The following is a 13,528-nucleotide window of genomic DNA, read 5'->3' as shown; positions in this document are numbered from 1 at the left end:
TGACTCAGTGCTCTCTTTGCCACTTTTGTTTATTAACGTTCATACAGTTTTCAGAACATCAACACCAGAATTTTAATTCAAATTTTTTGAGATGTGTTTGTCTAAAGCTTTTTAAATGGATGTTTGCTGTGTAGTTGCTGTTCAAGGTAGGATTTTCTTCACAAGAATAAATAAAATGCAAAATTAAGTAGACATAAAGGTACACTAGCATTACACTAGTAACCTCCAGAGACACCATAAACAACCATCTAGCAATACCATAATAATGCCTGGGACACTGTAGCAAGCAACTAACAAAGAAACTACAGCAAGCATTATGGAACACTGCAGAAACACCATACTAATGACATCCTAGCAACCATCCCAAGTATTACAATGCCTAATAACCTCCTGGGTTACTATAATCATTTAGCAACATCATCACAATCACCTTAAACACCACGTCTGCCATCTAGCAACATCATATGCCTAAATTTACCATAACCACTGCTTAGAAACACTCAATCACCTATTTGTAATACTACAGCAAACATCAACTACCAGAGATAACAAAAGAAACACAAGAAAAACTACAGCAATCATCTAGCAACACTAGCCATACCATAATTAAGCTGCACAATTAACATTTATTAAAAAAAAAGCCTTTTTATATTAAAGAATTTAATAAATACAAATGTATTTGTGTAACTGGTCATCAAATATTTTTATTTGTTATTACATAAACTTTTATACCTGTTTTATGATAAGTCTGCAACAAATGGTATTCAGACCTTTGAAATAGACAATTTTAGACACAAAATGGTGGCGTAGCATGCATTTAAATTACTAAAGACACTGCTCACTACATCAGAATCTAGACAAGAGTGTTGGCTTTCAAAAGTGATGGATTAACATTATTTAAATATTTAAGTCAATTTGCAGTATTTTTTTAAGATACAAAACATGGGGATTGTGTGGATTTTTATACGTTTGTGACTTTTGTTCATCAAGGGCAAAAGTAAGAAAAGATAAATGTGCATTTATGCCAAGACGCTAACCAACGTCTGTAGCCCTGACACTGGTTTTCAGAAATGTGTCTTATTCATTTGTGTAACTCCTTTCCTTATGTTAACAAATGACTAAGAAAATATGATCTTGCCTTATGTTTATACCCAAGTAATACTGGATATCTAAATGACTGCTAGTTTCCAAACACTTATGTAAGCATCTTTACCTTAGAAATGTAATATTTGTTTTTGTTTTTTAAAGTCTTTGTAATAAGATTTGGCCCGTGTCTGTGTGGGTTTACTCCAGGTGCTCCGGTTTCCTCCCACAGTCGTGTAAGTGAGGTGAATTGGATATACTAACTTGTCCATGACTGTTCGATATAACCTTGTGAACTGATGAATCTTGTGTAATGAGTAACTACTGTTCCTGTCATGAATGTAACCAAAAAGTGTAAAACATGACGTTAAAATCCTAATAAACAAACAATAAGATTGGTATTAATTTACTTTAGTTAATGGTTAAATGTATCTAGCTAATTAACTACAAACATTCGTCTTGACCTTTTTGATCCATCTTTACCAAGGGTGCCAATAATTGTGAAACTATACATAATAAAAATAGAGACTCCAGTCATTTAACTCCTATAACAGAGTTTGCAGGATGAATCAGACATAAGCATATCTCAACAAAGCTGTTCCTATATACAATTATCCATCCTGTTGTTTAAAGAGTAGAAACTCGGCTGATGAATTGAATTAAAAATATAAACATTAAATTCATTAGTCATATTTGAGGCAAGTAATTTTTGCCTGAATAATTATTGGCTCATCAGCTCTTTAAAGATGTTTTCCAGTAAAACATTTATACAAAATGTTATAATGAAACTGGCTTTAGGTAATGCATTCTTAATACATTTTCCAGTCTTTAATTGAGATGATTTGTTATCTCTGATGAAATGTGCATGTCTATGGCTCACTGACCTGAGTAAAAAATAGGAACTAATTTCACTGCAGTTTGATTCATCTTGTAGTAGTGTGTATATGATTGTATAGTATGTATATGATCTACACTCATTTTGAACTTTTTTTGATGTGTGTTTGAGATTTTAATCTTATACACACTCCCTGCTGTATCATTCTTGCTGTTGATTGGACAACACAGCTATTGGTTTGGACATTTCTGCATTTTGTGTATCAGTCAGTAGCATAACTACAATCTTCTAGGCCCCAAAGCATAAGAAATAATGGGACCCTGCAATACAGAGACTTTTACTATAGTAAAAAAAGAGACAATCACTATTAGAAAGGGTCCAAAAATATTTTAGGGTTTCCTAATGCGATGTGGCCCCAGTAAGATTAACCACCATCCCACCAGACACACTCACTGCACTGCTCTTAGTATTTCTGTAACTTGCTAGTGATGACACGTTATTTAAACACTAATTCAAGGGCAGCACGGTGGCTAAGTGGGTAGCACTGTCACCTCACAGCAAGAAGGTCCTGGCTTCGATCCCCAGGTGGGGCGGTCCGGGTCCTTTCTGTGTGGAGTTTGCATGTTCTCCCCGTGTCTGCATGGGAGCTCCAGTTTCCTCCCACAGTCCAAAGACATGTACATGAGGTGAATTGGAGATACAAATTGAACCTTGTGTAATGAGTAACTACCGTTCCTGTCATGAATGTAACCAAAGTGTAAAACATGACGTTAAAATCCTAATAAACAAACAAAACACTAATTCATCAATCACAGAACAGCTGTTAGTAGGAAGCAATGTTTCAAATAAGAAAGAGGGTGAAAATCCCAGGTCTATATGCTATATAAAGGCAAAATGGTCATGTCATAGTCTGTTGATGTTTAATTTATTAAATTTATTAAGTGCTATTTACATTTATTGTTTACAAAATTATTTGGCATTCAAACATCACATATTCAAGCAGAATGAAAAAAAACTGATGCACTTCTTGCCTTATAGTTCTTTACTTTTCACACAGGCCTGAATCATCAGTGCTGGGGAACAAAGGGCAGTTTTTGACATTTCAAGCTGTTTGATATGGTTAATGTCAGGGCTCTGTGCAGGCTTCTGGAGTTATTCCAAATTTGTCAAACCTCTTCTTCATGGACCTCTCTTTGTGTACAGGGGCACAGTCATGCTGAAAAAGTTAAGGGCCTCCCCAAACTGTTGCCAAAGTTGAAAGCAAACAATTCATTTTACAGTGGTGTTCAAAGAAATAGCAGTCCAACATCATTAACCTGATAAATCACTGTTTTACTAGAAGTGATATTTCTACATAGCAAAAAAATTACTTGAAAGTGTAGTAGAGTAATGAAAACAAAACAAACCCAACAATTAGGACATGCATGCCACTCATTCTGAGTAATCGAAGCATTGATTGAAAATAATGATGTTCAAAATAATAGCAGTGAGTTCAATTGGTGAAGTCATTCATTCTGCAGAAGAACGGGTGTCAATTTTGGCCCTTATTTAATGTAGGAGGGGGGCAAATGTTGCACAGGTTGGTCATAGCACATTTCCTTCTGAAATACTGGGTAAAATGGGTTGTTCCAGACATTGTTCTACTGAACAGCATACTTTGATTAAGTTGACTAGAGGGAAAAACATACAGAGAAGTGCAGCAAATTATTGGCTGCTCATCTAAAATGATCTCAAATGCCTTGAAGTGAAAACACAGAAGGAAGCGTGGAACTACTGTTCGAATGGATCAAAGAATAGCCAAAATGGCAAATACTCAGCCAGTTATCACCTCCAGAAAGATGAAGGAACATCTGAAGTTACCAGTAAGTACAGGAGATGATTAAGTGAAGCCAATTTACCAGCAAGAACTCCTTGCAAAGTCCCGTTGTTAAGATAGACACGTCCTGAATGGGTTCAAATTTGCCAAGGAACACATTGACTGGTCCAAAGAGAAACGGCTCAACATTTTGTGGACTGGTGAAAGCAAAATTGTTCTTTTTTTGGTCTAGTGGCCGTAGACAGTATGTCAGACGACCCCTTAGCACTGAATTCGAGCCAAAGTAAAGCATGGTAGTACAAGATGATGATATGGGGATGTTTTTTTTTTGGTTTTTTTTTTATACCATGGTGTTACGCCTATTTATTGCATACGAGGGATCGTGGATCAGATTAAATATATCAGAATACTTGAGGAGATCATGTTGCCCTATGTCGAAGAAATGTGCTTAACATGGGTGTTTCAACATGACAATGACCCAAAACATCTTGGTTACAGACAAACAACATTAAGGTAATAGAGTGGCCAGCTCAATCCCCTGACTTCAATCCCAGAGAGAACTTGTGGGCCAACATCTGAAACACGTTTTTTTGAGGCAAAACCCAAAATTTCAAAAGAATGGAATGTAGTCTGATCATCCTGGACTGGAATACCTGTTCAGAGGTGCCAGAAGTTGGTCGACTCCATGCAACACAGATCTCAGAAACAATTGTAATGCCACTAAATATTAGTTCAGTAATTTAAAGAAAAGTGAAACCTCAAACATTATTTTCAGTTTATACATAGTACATTTGAGTTTTTAAAGAAAAATGCTGGCACTGTCATTTCTTTGAACAGCCTAATATTCATTTTTCTTAACTTTCTGTGAAGGATTAACACAAACTGGCAAAATTTTGTTAATGTTTTGATTTAGAATTGAAAGTAGTATTTTCAGTGCATTTGCATTTATGGAAATAAAAGTTATTCACTTTATTTAAAAATCACTCATTTTTTTTAACACTACTGTGTATAATTGATTTGATGTTTTATACACTTACATGGAGTAATTAGAAGGGTTGCCTACATACTTTCAGCCATATTCTGTATATGCAGCCTTTTTATTCCCCAGCACTGCTGATGTTGTAACCTCTATGATCACACATGACTGCACTCACTGCAATTCAATGTAAAAAAAAGTTTATTTTCTTAATTTATCATTTACATCATATTCATTTGCCTCGCTTTTTAATTTCAGTCTTGTACTGAAGTCTTCCTTTGGAAGAAGAAAGAACGGGTGTAGTCCAAAGAATAAATATAAATCACAACTACAGAACAGTTTATCTCCGTTCAAGGGAAATCCATGTCACTCGAGACAAAGTCCAGGCAGAGGACACGGAAGGATAAGAACAGAAAGAGGGTCCTGTTTTTGCTCCACCAGTGAAACACCTGCAAGAAAAGAAGGAAAGATGTTTAGAGAAAGTGGAGTTCCTGGTCCACTCTTTATTTTACTGGTTCAGTTTTAACTACAGAAAAATGAGCAGTCACAAAAACATGCACTAAATTTTAAATCAGTCCTTATGTCCTATCGTATAGCTGCACTATAGCCTATACACTGATCAGCCATAACATTAAAACCACCTCCTTGTTTCTACACTCACTGCACTGTCCATTTTATCAGCTCCACTGACCATACAGTGGTGTTCAAAATAGCAGTCCAACACCATAGACCTGATAAATCACTGTTTTTAGTAGAAATGCTATTTCTACATAGCAAAAATTTTACTTGAAAGTGTAGTAGAGTAATGAAAACAAAACAAACCCAACAAATAGGACATGCATGCTGCTCATTCTGAGTAATCGAAGCATTGATTGAAAGGGGCTTGTTCAAAATAATAGCAGTGAGAATTTCAATTGGTGAAGCCATTCATTCTGTAGAAGAACGGGTGTCAATTTTGGCCCTTATTTAATGTAGGAGGGGGGCAAATGTTGCACAGGTTGGTCATAGCACATTTCCTTCTGAAATACTGGGTAAAATGGGTTGTTCCAGACATTGTTCTGATGAACAGCGTACTTTGATTAAAAAGTTGATTGTAGAGGGAAAAAACATACAGAGAAGTGCAGCAAATTATTGGCTGCTCAGCTAAAATGATCTCAAATGTCTTGAAGTGAAAACCAAAACCTGAAAGACGCGGAAGGAAGCTTGAAACTACTGTTCGATTGGATTGAAGAATAGCCAAAATGGCAAATACTCAGCCAGTGATCACCTCCAGAAAGATCAAGGAACATCTGAAGTTACCAGTAAGTACAGAAGATGATGAAGTGAAGCCAATTTATCAGCAAGAACTCCTGCAAAGTCCCGTTGTTAAGAAAAACACGTCCTGAATGGGTTCAAATTTGCCAAGGAACACATCAACTGGTCCAAAGAGAAATGGCTCAACATTTGTGGACTGGTGAAAGCAAAATTGTATTTTTTTGGTCTAGTGGCCGTAGACAGTATGTCTGACACCCCTCGAGCACTGAATTCAAGCCAAAGTACACTGTGAAGACAGTAAAGCACGGTGGTACAAAATGATGATATGGGGATGTTTTTCATACCATGGTGTTATGCCTATTTATCACATACGAGGGATCATGGATCAGTTTAAATATATCAGAATACTTGAGATCATGTTGCCCTATGTCGAAGAAGAAATGTCCTTAACATGGGTGTTTCAACATGACAATGACCCAAAACATGTTGGTTACAGACAAACAAGATTAAGGTAATAGAGTGACCAGCCCAATCCCCTGACTTCAATCCCATAGAGAACTTGTGGGCTGACGTCTGAAACACGTTCTTTTGAGGCAAAACCCAAAATTGCAGAAGAACTGTGGAATGTAGTCTGATCATCCTGGACTGGAATACCTGTTCAGAGGTGCCAGAAGTTGGTCGACTCCATGCAACACAGATCTCGGAAACAATTGTAATGCCACTGAATATTAGTTCAGTAATTTAAACTAAAGTAAAACCTCAAACATTTTTAGTTTATAGATAAATTTTTTGAGAAAAATGCTGGCACTGCTATTTTTTTGAACAGCCTAATATTCATTTTTCTTAATTTTCTGTAAATGATGAACACAAACTGGCTAAATTTTGTTAATGTTTTGATTTAGAATTGAAAGTGTAGTATTTTCAGTGCGTTTGCATTCATGGAAATAAAAGTTATTAGAATGATTTTGTGCTTTATTCACTTTTTTAAAATCACTGCTATTTTTTTGAACACTACTGTATAGAAGCACTTTGTAGTTCTACAATTACTGACTGTAGTCCATCTGTTTCTCTGCATGCTTTGTTAGCCTGCTTTCACCCTGTTCTTCAAATGGTCAGGACTCACAGGACCACCACAGAGCAGGTATTATTTAGGTGGTGGATCATTCTCAGCACTGCAGTGACACTGACATGGTGGTGGTGTGTTAGTGTGTGTTGTGCTGGTATGAGTGGATAAGACACAGCAATGCTGATTAAGTTTTTAAACACCTCACTGTCACTGCTGGACTGAGAATAGTCCACCAACCAAAAATATCCAGCCAACAGCACCCCGTTGGCAGCGTCCTGTGACCACTGATGAAGGTCTAGAAGATGACCAACTCAAACAGCAGCAATAGATGAGCGATCGTCTCTGACTTTACATCTACAAGGTGGACCAACTAGCTAGGAGTGTCTGATAGAATGGACAGTGAGTGGACATGGTATTTTAAAACTCCAGCAGCGCTGCTGTGTCTGATCCACTCATACCAGCACAACACACACTAACACACCACCACCATGTCATTATAACTGCAGTGCTGAGAATGATCCACCAACTAAATAATACCAACTCTGTGGGGGTCCTGACCATTGAAGAACAGGTTGAAGGCAGGCTAATAAATTTATGCAGAGAAACAGATGGACTACAGTCAGTACCCACACTACATACTGCACGGTCACAATAAAGTTTATTAAAAATATTAAAGTTTCCTCTAACTTCTCAAAAACATGTTGAAGGTTGAGTGACTACTTTAAATTGCCCCTTGGTGGGAGTAAATCATTGACCAGGGTTAATTTCTGACTTGTGCCCAGTGTTTCCAAACCAGGATCTCAAACAGGATAAAATGATCAGTGAATATTTATTATTATATTTAACTTTATTGCTATGGGCTGTTCAATTTGTAATTGTGCTGTTGTATTATAATAATTTAACCGTGTTTGATGTCTCACAACATACTATATAAGAACAGATGACAATAAACCTGGACAAGCTTGAGGTGAACAGGGTATCTTCCCACTTTAGCGAGAGATCCTTGTGAGCTCATCTGTGGTCGTTTCTCTCGAAAAGTTGCTGAGCTGGAAAAAACAAGTACAAAGTACAAAACAGAAGTTTCAAAACAATAGCCTGGAGTTTCAATACAACATGTCTCCAATGCACGGTGTGGTATTCAGTATTTAGTTGTAATTTTAATATTTTGGCTTTATGAAAATACTTTTTAATGTAAAATATTAGGTGATCACATTTCTGGTTTAAATGGATTTTAAAAAGTTCTTTAATTACTAAATACAGACAGTAAAGATTAGGTTATGGGCATTTAGCTACAGTATACACCGATAAGCCATAACATTAAAACCACTATTTTATCAGCTCCACTTACCATATAGAAGCACTTTTTAGTTCTACAATCACTTACTCTAGTCCATCTCTTACTCTGCATGCTTTCACTCTGTTCCACCACAGAGCAGGTATTATTTAGGTGATGGGTCATTCTCAGCGCTGCAGTGACACTGACGTGGTGGTGTGTTAGTGTGTGTTGTGCTGGTATGAGTGGATCAGAGTTTTTAAATACCGTGTCCACTCTATTAGACACACCTTTATGATAAAGTGAGGCGCTGCTGTGTCTTATCCATACCAGCACAACACACACTAACACACCACCACCATGTCAGTGTCACTGCAGTGCTGAGAATGACCCACCACCCGAATAATACCTGCTCTGTAGTGGTCCTGGCAGAGTCCTGAACATTGAAGTACAGGGTGAAAGCAGGCTAAAAAAAAAAGTATGTAGAGAAACAGATGGACTACAGTCAGTAATTGTAGAACTACAAAGTGCTTCTATATGGTAAGTGGAGCTGATAAAATGGACAGTGATACAACCAAATAATTTCCATCGAACACCATCTGTAGCACAAAAAAAATCTATACTGAGGATGAAAAAAACCCGTTTACTTAAAACTCAGCAGGCGGAAGTTCTAAGAGCTGGTAATTTGCAGTAAATGAAGGCAAAGCAACATGAAGTGTGAAGTGGGTCACATTCATACTTACTACCACACTAAATAGCTTTTCTAACACTAATACATCAGTTACTGCTGGTAGTAAGAACATGTGCGGTTGTAAACTTATAAATATTTGTAGGTGTTCATAAGCATGTACAGTACATGTGCATGTAAAGCAAAATAAGGTATAGCTAAACAGAACTTTTGACTTCTTAGTTTACTAGATTTCCAGATTATAAATCTGGTGTCACATTGGTGACCGGTTCCAAGCTTTGAAACTATTAATCAACAATTTGAAAAGTCTTAAACAATGCCCTATTATGGGTTTTAGATTAAAGTATCCAATCTATCCTTTTTACAGGGAAGGTGTTAAAACTCTTTGACATGGTAATCAAACAAACTCAAGCTTTATTGTATCAGAATTAGGTTACAAAGTGCTAAAGTAACAGTTTAACAGTACTTATGTAGTTAATGTGCTTAATGTAATGTAGTTTATATTGTGCTATTTTATCACACGTGTATTATGAACTAGCAGTAGTCCTCCAGATGATGAGATGATACCAATACTCCATGTTCTTTTGTAGCACATTCAGTAGTTTAATTTTATTTCCTCAGGTCACTCTAGATGAAGCATCTCATAAGAAAAGCTGACAGAAGTACACAAACTCCTTTCAAATAAAAATATACAAAATATATTGCAAAAGTGTTGCAAATATCTAATAAAACATAAAAGGTACATGGCATGCTCATGAACGTACTTACAAAAACCAAAAGTGTTTCTCAAGAAAATTTGCCACACAAGTAAGGTTTAAGTTTGGTTTAAAAGACAGAAACTGTTAGCATAAAGGCAACACCTACAGTTAAACCACATAATATTAATCAAAGTGGCAACTGGCTACAGAAAGGTCACTAATCACATCATTATCAAACACTGCATTTATAATGAACAAACACTACTGTAGTAATTGGAGAGCTAACATTAGTGACCTTCATATTGCTGGTAAAAGGGATTAAATCTGGCAACGTATATTTTTTAAAAATGATAGATAGATATTTTATTAATCCCGAAGGAAATTGAGGTTTTACATTCTTGGTATTTAAGATTTTACATATATGATTTTACATACTACACATTATCTATCTAAATACTTGGGTAATGTAGTATCTGCATTAAGCCTTAATATGCTCAATGTGAATAGTGTTACCAGCAGCGTCATATTTATAGCAGAACTGACCGTCCAGAAAGTTTTCCCTTGGCATGAGGTGACCGCTTGGGTTTTTTTTTTAAATAAAAAAAAAAATCCAACTTTGAGTGACAAAATTAAAGTATCTGAATGAACATTAGGAAGATCTAGCCTACATTTACTAAGGTTAAGACTCAAACTCGAATCCCTGGGGCTGTCCAGCAGCAGTCCTTAATTTAAGCAGTCCAAATACACACATGACTTGGACCTTAAAGTCTAAAGGTGGTAACAGGAATCCATACAGTGCTGGTACATCTTTACTGTAACATTCAATCTTAAAGTTCACCCATGCTTGTTTTTGCTGCTCCTTTAAAACTGACCCATGACATACATACAAGCAAAGGAGAGCTGAGTTTTGTTTGTAAAATCAGTTTTACAGAAAATAAACAGTTTTAGTTGTATGTACAGTATTTGACTTGCCTGTATATTATGAACATAAAATTCTGTGGTAAAGGTCAAGTAACTTGTACACAAAACCATTACATTTTTGTTAAACGTTCTTTAACAATTGTATTTTACGCAATTTCATTACAACACGTAAAACGTTCAATCTACTTTATTTGAAATGAAATAGAACCAGGTAATGTACAGGAACATCAGAATCACCATGTGTACTAAATGTTTACCTACAAGCTTAAACCGATTCATTTCGGTGTATGGAATCGACTCCAAATAGATTCTTAATACAGTGCGTGAATTAGATGAATCGGTTCCTTATACTACGATCAGCATGAAAACAACTTACCACATGATTTTGTGCATCAATAGATGTTAACTGATATTAAAAGTAAACAAAGCGACTGTTTTTTTTCTAGATTAACGAGTCCGTTTTGAGAAAGTAGTAAGCAGAAAGTACAGATTCTTTGGAAAGTAAGTGCAACTACAAGGTTTGTTGGGGCGGCACAGTGGCAAAGTGGGAGTGGGAGCACTGTCGCCTCACAGCAAGAAGGTCCTGGGTTCGATCCCCAGGTGGGGGGGCGGTCCAGGTCCTTTCTGTTTGGAGTTTGCATGTTCTCCCCGTGTCCGTGTGGGTTTCCTCCAAGTGCTCCGGTTTCCTCCCACAGTCCAAAGACATGCAAGTGAGGTGAACTGGAGATACTAAATCGTCCATGACTGTGTTTGATATAATCTTGTGAACTGATGAATCTTGTGTAACGAGTAACTACTGTTCCTGTCATGAATGTAACCAAAGTGTAAAACATGACGTTAGAATCCTAACAAACAAGGTTTGTTAGTGGTAGCCTAGTGGGTAGGGCTTCGAGCTATCAACTGAAAGGTTCCATTTACTGAAAGAATCCCAGCTCTACCATGCAGCCACTGTTGGGCCCTTTAGCATGGCCCTTAACCCTCTTATATCATGGTTTATTATTTTTACCTCACCTATCATTTACTCAGTACCATGTACTGGCCATCACTACACTTGTCTTTAGTCTTGTCTTGTCTCCTTTTTTAGATTTGAATAGTGTTTTTGTATTTATTGTACTGTTGTTTATCTGCACTGTGTATATTGTAGTCTTGCACTTTTTGTTCTATGTTGCACCTTGATCCTGGAGGAATGTTGTTTCATTTCAGTATGTACTTGTATATAGTTTAGATGACAATAAAGCCTCTCTCGAACCCTTGGAAGTTAAATAAATACTTCAGTATACATAAACTTCGTACTTAAATGCAATAACTTTCCAACTCTGTGTGAAATAAGTATAAAAAAAGTTCAGTGTGTTAATGTGTGTCATATGACTAAAAGAATAAACATGTCATGCTTTGTGTTGAAATCCCTATCTGTAATTAGGAGTGTTTCCTGAATTAACACTCCTATACCCAGTATGTACAGTAGTTTGCCACTACATGCATTTGCTTCCTGAAATCACCTAAACCTGATGGATGAATTGCATTTAAGATCACACATGTAGTTCACATGTATGATGTGAACTAGCTGCCCCAAATTGCCCCTATCTGTAAATGAGTGATTAAGTGAGGGCAGGGTTGGACTGTGCCAATCAGGTGCCCTAAAATACAAAAAAAGATGTATTTTATCAGCCAGGCATGTCACCTTTTTACAGAACACCTGAATTGTGTAGGGTGCATTTGTTTAGTACCCAGTGTTTGTACTAGTACTGGTGGTGCTGGACCCCATGCAATCCTGAATATAATGAAGTAAAAATATTGAATGAATGACAATTGATTTGACCACATGGTCGCTTCATTGATGCAGACTTCTAACTAGTTTACACATGTATACTCACAGACTGGTGTATAAATCTGATGGTGCATTAAATAAAAATGTCATATGACTAAAAGAATAAACATATCCTGCTCTGTGTTGAAATCCCTACCTGTAATTAGGATGAGTGTTTCCAGAACTAACACTCCTACACTATGTACCCGAAGTTCAGTGTGTGTTAATGTGTGTTTATTCTACACTGTGTGTACTGCTGTGCATCCATGCATGCATGCTTACCGGAGAGAAGCTGGATGTGGTATCAGCACTGCCGGATGTCTCTGCGGAACGGAGACAGCGCTGTGGTGCTGGGCTGGGGTTAGTTGAGCTGGAATCCAGTGCGATCTGCAGGTCCAGTATATAATCGATGACATGTTGCAGGATCTCGATGTTGGACACGCTGCGGTCCTGAGGCAGGCTGGGTACAAGCTCCTTCAGCCGGCTGTAACAGTCATTCATATCACACAGCACACCGAGCGGCTCATCCCACACACTCTTACCCGGAGAGATCCCGAGACTGTGATCCTGTGAGTAAGAGGGGATGTGATTCCTCCTGAGCGGTAACACCGGACTGATCGCCTTCATAATCACCTGTTTACCTGATCACTCAGCCCGGCTGCACTACAGTCTCACGGTTCTGTAGCAGTAGCGGCTGTTTGAGGGTTTATATACCGAACGCGTGTTAAAGCTTGAAGCTGATTGGCCAGCGCGGCCACGTCATCAGGGCTAAAAGCAACAGCATTGGTTAACCTGAGACACCAGTGAGTGGAGCAATAATGTTTATTTATTAGGATTTTAATGTAATGTTTTACACTTTGGTTACATTTCTGACAGAAACAGTAGTTACTCATTACACATGATTCATCAGTTCACAAGTTTAATATTAAACACAGTCATGGACAATTTAGTCTCCAATTCACCTCACTTGCACGTCTTTGGACTGTGAGAGAAAACCGGAGCCCCCGGTGGAAACCCACGCAGACACGGTGAGAACATGCAAACTCCACACAGAAAGGACCCGGACCGCCCCAGCTGGGGATCGAACCCAAGACCTTCTTGCTGTGAGGTG

The 13,528-nt window shown here is 37.5% G+C and overlaps 1 protein-coding gene across 2 annotated transcripts; it reads right to left on the bottom strand.

Moving 5' to 3' along the window:
* Window positions 1-4,893: 4,893 nt before the first annotated feature.
* On the bottom strand, window positions 4,894-13,078 carry id2b (inhibitor of DNA binding 2b). 2 transcript variants are annotated; one of them, XM_063001413.1, is made up of 3 exons: window positions 12,700-13,078; window positions 7,983-8,076; window positions 5,073-5,159 (listed from the first exon to the last, which is right to left on the bottom strand). In XM_063001413.1, the coding sequence occupies exons 1-2, from the start codon at window positions 13,042-13,044 to the stop codon at window positions 8,020-8,022; spliced, it is 402 nt and encodes a 133-aa protein (XP_062857483.1). In that variant the 5' UTR covers window positions 13,045-13,078; the 3' UTR covers window positions 5,073-5,159; window positions 7,983-8,019. The 2 variants fall into 2 exon arrangements, with proteins under 2 accessions (XP_062857482.1, XP_062857483.1); XM_063001412.1 differs by lacking the exon at window positions 7,983-8,076 and having other exon boundaries at window positions 4,894-5,159.
* Between the last annotated feature and the right edge of the window lie 450 nt (window positions 13,079-13,528).

Source organism: Trichomycterus rosablanca, chromosome 9 (genome assembly GCF_030014385.1).
Source record: "Trichomycterus rosablanca isolate fTriRos1 chromosome 9, fTriRos1.hap1, whole genome shotgun sequence".
In the NCBI taxonomy this organism is placed as follows: domain Eukaryota; kingdom Metazoa; phylum Chordata; class Actinopteri; order Siluriformes; family Trichomycteridae; genus Trichomycterus; species Trichomycterus rosablanca.
The sequence above is the reverse complement of the archived record's forward strand: the minus strand, read 5'-3'. Positions and strand labels throughout refer to the sequence as shown.

Bases quoted from the DNA above. Each gene is read 5' to 3' on its own strand.
- id2b (XM_063001412.1), bottom strand. From the start codon at position 13,044: ATGAAGGCGATCAGTCCGGTGTTACCGCTCAGGAGGAATCACATCCCC. The intron at 5,160-12,699 runs GTAAGCATGCAT...CTTTTCTTGCAG, and splicing joins CCACATCCAGCTTCTCTCCG to GTGTTTCACTGGTGGAGCAA.